The sequence below is a fragment of the Beauveria bassiana genome (genome assembly GCF_000280675.1).
Source record: "Beauveria bassiana ARSEF 2860 unplaced genomic scaffold BBA_S00043, whole genome shotgun sequence".
In the NCBI taxonomy this organism is placed as follows: Eukaryota; Fungi; Ascomycota; class Sordariomycetes; order Hypocreales; family Cordycipitaceae; genus Beauveria; species Beauveria bassiana.
Genome location: NW_007930878.1, coordinates 117,543 through 127,092, shown reverse-complemented (window position 1 = coordinate 127,092; position 9,550 = coordinate 117,543). Strand labels below are relative to the sequence as shown.

Below are 9,550 nucleotides of genomic sequence, written 5' to 3'. Positions count from 1 at the left end.
CCAGCAATCTCCTTATCTGGAAATATATACATACTAAAGTCTGTCCGCATGCAACAACGAGACTTGCCAAATACAACGACAACTTTTTATTACGCTCTATCTAGTAGCCACTGAGCTTCGAGTATCTGGTTGTTTGGATTCTAGACGGCTCCAAGGATGCTGTGGTCGCAGATATCGACTTCTGGGTATCTTACTTGACTCCGATGAAGGAGTCCGAGATTTGGACACCTAAGAGCAGCAAGCTATTCTCTGACAGGACATCGAGAATTATTGTCTTCTATTGAAGAACGAGGAAAGTTACTAGCCGCAAAAGGTTCAGCAGCATTAGTTGCAAGTAATCCAAGAAGCTTCGCTCGACTCTCTGGCCTAGTTGTCAAGGTGTGATGGCCGATGCACACTTCGAGAAGATCTTTGTTGAGGCACTTCGCTTCGAGAGTATTTGCGTCGAGATTTATTTGCTCATTGCTCGTCAATCTTCGTCTGACCAAGATCGACAGACCGATACCCCCTCGCCGTATCAACTAGGACTTAAGCGAAAGCCCTCCCTTCAGCCGAAAAAAAGGACAATGGGGAACAAAGGCCGTTCTCTCTCTCTCTTTTGCTGATGGTTGATTTATTGTTCATTTCTGGTATTGAAGAAAACTCAAGGCGTGGAACTGATATCTTCTACCCGATCATGCTTGCATGCTAACTCTGCCATGTTCGAACCTGACTGAGCTGAGATCATGGTAACACTTTGGAACCGTGTTGTTGGTCTAGAGCGTAAAGGCGAGCAATACATAAAAAGTAGAGTATTGCTATTTGAACGATCAGAAATTTAGAACAAGCTTCATCTAGTTTACGTGGGCGCGTTTCAAGTCACGCGATACAAGCCCAAGTCCAGGCCGTTGATACGATTTTTTGTTGTGCAACGCCTTGATCGATGTCGACATATTGCCACGAGACCCAGGCGCCCGCGTCCCTATTCGTTGGTTGTCATGGTAAAAAATTATACTTGACAACGGCATGGGTCATCAGTAACGGTTGTACCATACCAGCTACTATTGCTTGCACACATCGTTTGCAGCGAGACCTCGCAAAGATTCAAAGAGATGTACACCTCGAATGCCGAATGACGATGGGCAGGAACTGCTCCTCCGACCCAAAGTTCTCTCAACGCCATCTCTGCTGAAATGTTTTTGCACTCTGTTTGTATGAATTGAGAAGAGAAGATAGTATCAAGTAGACATGCCGCACTCGCAGAAGAGAGGCGGTAAAGCCTAATCAGCTGCCATAAGTCTCTAGTGTCTGCATCATTCGTATTCGACGGTTGAACTTCCGCCCAGATCCATGAAGGACACCCCGTTGGAGTTTACTCCAAAAGAACGGGAAGGATACAACTTGATAAAAAATTTGGGAAACATTTGCCAATGGAGACGCCGTGTATCAGGGCCAAATCTCCTCGTTCGAGCGCATATGCCAATCATGGCAACTGACCGAGTCCCTATAATTCTTCTGCGGCCTGAGGCTGTATTGACACACCAAACGCGATTAGGTGTCGATTGCATCAACTACGCCACGGCCTGCGACTCCGGCGGCCAGAAAACCTTGAAACTGCATCAGGAAATAGATTCCTCAATGCTCGCACTGTCATGTGCCCCAGAGCACGACCGATGGCTATGCCCCCAAGTGTCATATTCTTCACGCTCTTCCGAGCGTGTTGGCGCAGAGTATGCAGCCAAGCTCGCCAAACGCGTCATCAGCATTGCCTTGTGTGAAAGGATTCAAACCACTGAGTTGATTCAAAGACACGCATCTCACAGTTTGATGTTGATACACAGGAGTGAGAAGTGCCAGGAGCACCGCACGGAGCCCGTTAAAAGACCAAGAGACGGCCACGTGTAATCATTTTACTGACAGCTCTCTGAACCGCGTTGAAGCGGGCGATGCCACATGTTTCGCTCTCCAGGTGGTTGATAATGGCTGCTAGGGTCTTGAAGTCAGGACAGCGCCGGTTAGGGCAGTGGTACAGTGCCTGCTGGTCTGGCTTGGTGTAAGTCAAAGGCTCCATCAGGACGCCAACAAGAGCCAGAGAACTAGTGCCCTGACAAGATTGCGCGTTTGGAAATACGAAAGAAGAGTTGTCGACTCACGAGCTGCAGAGTTAAGATGTTGGTTTAGGCTGTGAAGGCTGTTGAATTCGCGGTCGCAGAAATAGCACTCGTAGCCGTCGCCGTTCCACGAGTCCTCCGTGGCCTCATACGTCGTCGAGTCGTCACACTCGAGCTGCTTAGATATGAGCCCGTCAGGATCTTTGGAAAGCACGTAGCGGTGTATAGTCTCGCGGCTGCTGGTTTTGTTGGGGCAGCCGTTCATCTCGAAGTGGTGGGCGAGGCCGGTGGCCGTGGTGAAATTTTTGCTGCACTCGTGACAGGCAATAGTACCACCTCTGTGACGGCTCGAGTTGAGGTGCTGCACGTGTCAGGGCCGAAGATTTCTTTTCCCATCAAAGACTTTTGATATTGGAGCGCGTCTGTCGTCGGCGGGGGCCCTTCGACAGCTGCTGCGAAGCCGAGCACTTACCATGCGCAAGTTGTTGAAGCTTTGGAAATGCCGGTCACAGTCGGCGCAGTAATGATGATCGTCGTGCTCGTGCTCTTCACGATCTTCCTCGTCCCAAAACGTGTCGTAGCACACGTGGCACTCGAACGGCCGATGGTTCTTGACATCCTTGTGCTGCATCATGGCGCGCTCGGTGTTGAACTCCCGTCCGCAGTCCTGGCACTCGTAGCGTAACTGCCAGCAGCTGTCAAAGTCGTCCATATTGTGTGGATGTGACTAGCTATCTAGAGATGGTGTAATAGTCGACTTGTGTAAATAGACTCGGAGCAGTGGAAGACAACAAAAAACGATATGCCTTCCGGGGTCGTGGGCAGTTTCGAATTGCAAGTCGAATCCCGCATCACGTGATGGAAGGGACAGCCTCATGCAATGCACTTGGCAAGCCTATGACCAATAATTAACTTGTGTAGAAAGCTATGTGATGATTGCAGCTGTGACCTAGAGATCTTCATCGCATCTACACAATTCCGGCGGCCTGGGGGTCGATGTACCCCAGGTTCCACTGCATGCTTTGGGTTGACCTGAGTTTGCTAGACGCTAGACCCATTGCCGCTGGCGGTGGACAGGCGAGACTGCGTGCCCTGTACGGCCATGACCATGAATTATTTCTACTTGACAAGACAGGAAGTTCCGATAGATGCACTAACAAATAGTCTGAGTCAAATTCTCGAATCTAGACAGGCACGACGGGCACTGCTGGTGGCACGGTCCGGTTTATTTAGCCATCGAGTTGCAGGTATGCCTTGAACCAATCAATCAGGGTCTCTGTGTTGGCGGGTTGACCCGAATGCAACAGACACATGATGCTTTTCTGAGCGGCGTGCTGGAACATATTTGCTCGAAGCTGTTACAATTTCATAAAGAACAATTGGCGTGATTGCGTGCATGGCGGGTTAATAAGCGCAAAGCACTTGTGACTTGAACTCGCAGGCACAGTGTGACTTGTAAATATTGAGCTTCAGTCGCAAGTGAGTGTTGCGGCTTGCCTTTTTACTCGGCCTGAGATTACTAACTTTGGCGCGGACAGGTTACAGCCGTAAATATTGAGCAGTGACGAAAAAGTGACGGGCGCTGCCCACTATTGGTGTTGCGACCCACTCATCTGTCCAAAAGCAAAACCAGTATCCGTAGGCACAGTCAAAACCGTGACGGCCTGGTGAGCAAAAGCAGGGTAATGGAGCAGATCGATGGGAAATGGGCCCAGGGCGCTGGGGAAGAAGGATCGAGAGGCTCGCAGGCCTGTCCAGGTGCAGGTTAAGGTGCTGGCAATGCAGGTCATTGGGCGGGGCGTGCTAGGGCGGCAGTCGGGTGGCGGGCAGAGGGGTTCGAGGGGATCGAGGCGATGTGCGAGGCTAGCTAGTATGGCAGTGTGGTAAAATTGAATGGAAATGCTGAGGTGATGGGATTGGAATTGTGTCTGAGAAGACGAGTGCGATGAGATGGAGATGAATGCAAGGAGATGAGAGGAAAACGGAGGATGCAAGGAGGGCTTTGGAGAAGCCCAGAGGGCAGAAGCAGCCACAAGATGGGTCTGGCTGAGGGAAGTCCAGCAGTGGCGTGGCACAATGTGTTGCGAGGCCGTCAGTTGCTGGGAGTGGCAGCTGTCGGTGCTGACAGCTGGCAGCAACCAGGCGACGAGGAGCCTACCTATGTACCATGGTGATGATGAGAGTGAAGGATATGATAGATAATGATGCCGTCTACACCACCGGACTTTGAAACGAGAGAAAAAGAAAAGGAACCCTTTACTCTGGTTATTCTACAGCCCATCGAGGAGCGCCGCCTTGGACGAGTCGCGCTAAATAGTTTGTTACCTAGGCTTGGGGGCAACAAGTTCCAGGACAGGACAGGACAGGACTTGGGCACGCGCCGCTGGCGTGCTGAGATGTTGCCTTGCCAGTTGCGAGGGAGTTTGCGCACTCCCCAAACACCGCTAGATAGACACCCCCAAGCAAACAGACACTCAGCCACCATCTCACTAACGTGATGTACGCAAAAGAGCTATAGTAAACTGTTAGAGCATCCACTTAAGCCCCCCTCACAGTACTCCACGCCCCCAGCTTTTGCTCTCTTTGCTGGCTTCTGGCTCTCTCTCTCTCTGTTTTCTCTGGCAGGAGAAGCAGAGCCAACGCTGATCGCCGCCCCAGCCCACGCTCAGTGCCTGGTCTCTGGTCTCTCTCGCTTGCTCGCCCGCCCTCCCTCTCATCCGGCGTCCCTCTCTTCTCTTCCTTTTCCCTCCTCTTCCTCTTCTCCCACACATCATCCCTCGTCATCACTCCTGCTGCAAGAATTAGCTTCATTGCATCTGCTGTGTGGTGGTTTTCCCCATTTTCTCTTCCCCCAGCCGCTCTCAATAGAGCCCCCTCGTTTTATTCTCTCATCCGCTTATACGCCCACTTAACACCATGTCTACCCGCAAGAGAAAGCAAGAAGACGAGGAGGATGAGCTCGTCTCGCTCCCTGAGGAGTCTGATGGCGAAGAAGAACCCGAGTACGTTTTTTTCTTGGTCGACTTTGATCCAGTCTTGTCGCAATGGCTGCCGTGCACGCTCCGGCTGCGGCGGCGGCTCCGTAAGCAAGCTCAAGCTGTTTGCGCCCGCCGCCGTGCTGCACGTTCCTGGCCAGCCAATTGGCACGCACATGATTTACCAGAATCGGAACTCATCGCCAAAACACATTGGACATTCTGCTGACGCAAATCAGATACATTTCCTCTGAGGACGGCGAAGACTATGACGATGAGGAGGACGAGGACGAAGATGCCGAGGCTGAGGGCGAAGACGCCCAAGATGACGACGCCAACGGCCAAGATAGTAAGACACTCTTGAACTTGAAGCGCAAGTTCTAGTCCCCGTTCCTGACCACAGCGCGCCCCGAAAACGTACTGACATTTCCCACTAACGCATTTGAAGACGATGCGCCGCCTGTAAAGAAGCGAAAGACGGCCCCTGCAGGCGACGAGGAAGAGGAAGGCGGAGACGACCTCGAGATTGAGGACGAGGTCGGCGCCGAGGGCGAGGAAGAGGACCCGCCCGAGGAGGAAGACGGTGATGAAGTCGCCGACGACACCAAGGCTACCAATGGCAGCGCCGACAAGGCTGCCGTCAAGGATGTCGATACCGCCGCCACCGACGACAACCAGACGGCAGCCGTCGCTGCCGATGGCGACGACGACGACGAAGAGTAGCGGTGCATATTGGTCTTGAATAATATAAAAGAAGTTGAATGCGCTTGCTCAAAGTACACACCAATTTTGCTCCAAAAAGTACCGCTTTGCTGTGTCTTGACTTGAAGAAAATGCTGTAGAACAAAGTGCCCACCCATCTCTAGAGTGTATCGTCGCCCACGCCGCCGCGACCTGGCCCTAGCGCTCGCCAGGCCCTGCGCGTCCAGATACTTGACTCCCGCGCGTGGACGTTGCGCGCCGCTTGCATCACCATGCTGACGAGATGAGACGGGCATTTCATGGCGCGGGACCGGCTGAGGGCCTTGACGGCGCTACAGGATGATAGAGTAGCAAGACGCGTAGTGAGGGTCGCGAAAATTGTGCGACTAAGAGCAAGACGAAAATTTGACAAGGATTATTTTTCCTTAAGAAAGGCGAACATGTTGTAGAAGAGAATAATTAATAAAAATGGAAATAGCGACTTAGACATGGTGCAATTTAAATGAGAGTAACGCTCTTTCTATATCGCGCGCGCACTTGACTGCCTGGCCTGCCTACCCTGTGGCGAACAGTTGATTGACAATATGCTTAAGCTGCACGACGCCAGTTCTTTTCTTTTCTTTTTTTTCTTTTGTTTTCCTTTTCGAAAAAAATGCAATACTGTCGTACAGTGGAATCTTTCTCAAATCTCTTCTCGTGTCCGGCCAATTTGTTGATTTCGTAGCGTTAGAGCGGTGTTGACGCATCGCGATGACGCCTTGTCATTTTGCCACGCGCCAGACCCAAAAGTGCAGTCGATCTGTACTTTACATGGCTACTCACCACTATAACTTATAGCATCATCACGACCTTGACAGAGCTAAAGCGCCACAATGACCGCCACCGTCAAGACCCTCGACCACCTCGTCCTCACCTGCTCCGACGTCGCCGCCACCGTCGCCTTCTACACCACCCACCTCGGCATGCGCGCCACGGAATTCGTCTCCCCCAAGGACGCAGACGGGACAGTCCGCCGCGCGCTGCACTTTGGCACACAGAAAATTAATCTCCACCAGCGCGGCGCCGAGTTTGAACCAAAGGCGCAGACGGCGCTGCCTGGCACCGCGGACCTTTGCTTCGAGGTGGCTGATGAAGTGAGGTTGGAGGATGTGCAAACGAGGCTGAAGGCGGATGGCGGGGTGAGGCTGGAGGAGAAGGGCGAGATTGTGTACAGGACGGGGGCAAAGGGACGTATGAGAAGCTTGTATGTGAGGGATCCGGACGGCAATTTGATAGAGTAGGTCTTTTTCTTCCTGTCCTCGCTTTCGTTCGGGAGGGGAGTTGACAATTGCAGGCTTTCAAAATATGACGCATAGCGAAATAGCCGTTGGCTTATACATACCATAATACCACAGGATATTCAACAAAAAGTGAGAACCAATTCCTTCTGCTACGTTTCTCTTTAGGTCTAGTCAATATTCACTCAATCTGTTGATTGACTCATACCACGAAGGAGCGCACTTTTATAAATACGCCTTCTTGCCTGACATGAACTATCACACCCTCAATCACAATTTTCTTGGCAATCACGATATCCTCGCTTTTACACACAGACACACAGACATATGGAATGCCTCGATTCATTCTCCTCGCAAGGCTACTCCCGAGTCTGAGCGCCTTCCGGGAGCGGCTCTTTCACCCCACGTATATGTGTTTCCGAGCATATGGGCAAGTACGATGAGGTGACGAATACCAGATGCATCAAAGCACATTAGCGGAACATTCTAGGGGGAAAATGGAAAACGAAACGCCAATGCCTCGTCCCATCTATTGAATAAAGTTTTTCAGCCTCGCTTGCTGTTTTGCTCTGCATATGCTATCCCTCGGATTTTTACACAACTTTGGTGCTTGCACGCAAGTCTATGGCCTGACCATGATGTAAGGCTTGTCCCGGCCAGGAAGCCAGAGGCAGTCAAAGTCATCAACCGCTGTGTCCCAGAAGGGTGTATATTATCCGCGAATCTACAAGTCACAATAAGTTGGGAGTTGATAAATTCTGTAATTATAATTATAGCATTCTATTGCAACAGTTTTTGTTGGTTGAGACAGATGCTTGCCTCGGGCACGGTTGTTCTCCCGCTGCAATTGCGTGCCTCAGGCATTACAGCCGCTGATTGGCCCAGTTTTGCCCCATTTTTATTTAAAGGCTAATTATAGCTCATAAACCATCAATCAATACAAGAAGCAGAATTCATGTCAATTGACAACCAATAACCGACTGTACCAGCAGCTTTAGGCATTGATAATGCCTAGACTAAATAATTAACCAGTAGTCCTGTGAGAATAGCAATGCCTGTAAAGCGGAATCCAAAGATACACCATTTACCGCAGCTCGCTCGGTTTTCCAAATCAAGTAGCGTAACAATACCACCAACACATACAAAGCAACCCGCCACGGCCGTCACGTAAAACGCTATCCCCATAGCGGCATACACGCCCGCAGCGAAGAGCAGCGTTATTTGACCTACTGCGAGCAGTGACAGAACAGGCCTTGCATAACCCTGGATAAAGACAGCGAAGCTATTGACGCCGAGCTTGACATCATCAACCAAATCCATATGCGCATAGATGGTATCAAACAGAATGGTCCAGAGCATCGTGGCGGTAGCCAGACACAGAGTTGATGCATCATACCACGGCTTCTCAATCCCCATTGCCGCACTGCCGACAAGCACGCACAAACCGATAGAGATTCCTAAAACCAGCTGCGGCGCAAACATCTGTCGCTTCGCAAACGGATAGTATAGAATTGCCGCGATACTAGGCACGCATGTAACGATGGTGCTAGGTGGCAGTGGGAACAAGCACGCGGCGGCAAGGACGGCCTGCGCGGCGGCAAAGACAAATGCATCTGTCCTGGTGACGGCTCCGCGCGGGATGGGCCGAGTCTTGGTGCGTTCAACCTGGGCATCAATTGGTGCGTCGACCAAGTCGTTCCACGCATGTGCGCCACTGTTGCAGAATATGCTACCAGCAATGATGATGGCGGAAACGCGCAAAGTTTCTAGCAGCGAGGACTGCAACTGGAAGGCTGCATGGAAAATGCCGAAGAGGTGAGCGAGCGTAACGACGATGAGGCCGTGCGGCCGGTGTAGTCGAGCGAGCTGGATATATGGTGTCCAAGCTGCGGGAAGTCTATTCATCCAGCCGCTGGTGTAGTGACCACCGAATTGCTGCGCGAGGCGGGACTCTTGTCCCGTTGCTGCTGCGGTTGGAGCAGTGACCAGCGCCACGGTTTCTGTCTTGGACATGACTTCTGTCTTGGACATGATTTTGGAAAGAGTTGGAAGATGATGAAAGGCAAAAATTGGGATAAAAAAGACAAAAGAGATTGGAATTTAAGAAAGATGAGAGCAAGAAAATGAAAAGATGCAATGTATGAATTGAGAAGAAATGCGCGTATTGTTCACAGAATAGACGCCAGGTACAACACGGTAGCTTTTATACGCGAATTCCATTGAAGCGCAAGATTAACTGATCATCAGCTACGGATTAGTTTAAAAGCTAAAGTCTTCACAGGTACCCGCTCCAAGCTCCGACCGTACTGAGACAATAGGAGGCATGTTACGCACAGGCCGTGAGAACGGTCCCAGCGTGTCAGGCACGGGCGACTTGAGGCGAAATGACAGGTACTGCCCCGTTTATTCGCCGTATCTGTGGGCAATTCTCTCAGTACTCACGGGCCCAAAGTCGGAGACTTCTCGTCAACACAATACGGCAGAGCCCTTGGCTCGACGAGTTTGC

General features: G+C 51.2%; 4 protein-coding genes across 4 annotated transcripts; 2 read left to right on the top strand and 2 right to left on the bottom strand.

Moving 5' to 3' along the window:
* Nucleotides 1-1,855: 1,855 nt before the first annotated feature.
* On the bottom strand, nucleotides 1,856-2,802 carry BBA_09004 (Putative C2H2 finger domain transcription factor; the record flags this gene model as incomplete). The annotated part of the gene is made up of 3 exons (XM_008604101.1): nucleotides 1,856-2,022; nucleotides 2,133-2,451; nucleotides 2,563-2,802. 3 exons carry the CDS (start codon nucleotides 2,800-2,802, stop codon nucleotides 1,856-1,858), a joined length of 726 nt encoding a protein of 241 aa, XP_008602323.1.
* A 2,204-nt stretch (nucleotides 2,803-5,006) lies between these two features.
* BBA_09003 (uncharacterized protein) lies at nucleotides 5,007-5,788 on the top strand (the record flags this gene model as incomplete). The annotated part of the gene is made up of 3 exons (XM_008604100.1): nucleotides 5,007-5,092; nucleotides 5,305-5,414; nucleotides 5,469-5,788. The coding sequence occupies 3 exons, from the start codon at nucleotides 5,007-5,009 to the stop codon at nucleotides 5,786-5,788; spliced, it is 516 nt and encodes a 171-aa protein (XP_008602322.1).
* Nucleotides 5,789-6,639: 851 nt separating this feature from the next.
* BBA_09002 (Glyoxalase domain-containing protein 5) lies at nucleotides 6,640-7,047 on the top strand (the record flags this gene model as incomplete). Its single annotated transcript, XM_008604099.1, has 1 exon — nucleotides 6,640-7,047. One exon carries the CDS (start codon nucleotides 6,640-6,642, stop codon nucleotides 7,045-7,047), a length of 408 nt encoding a protein of 135 aa, XP_008602321.1.
* Nucleotides 7,048-8,055: 1,008 nt separating this feature from the next.
* BBA_09001 (prenyltransferase, UbiA family protein) lies at nucleotides 8,056-9,075 on the bottom strand (the record flags this gene model as incomplete). Its single annotated transcript, XM_008604098.1, has 1 exon — nucleotides 8,056-9,075. One exon carries the CDS (start codon nucleotides 9,073-9,075, stop codon nucleotides 8,056-8,058), a length of 1,020 nt encoding a protein of 339 aa, XP_008602320.1.
* Between the last annotated feature and the right edge of the window lie 475 nt (nucleotides 9,076-9,550).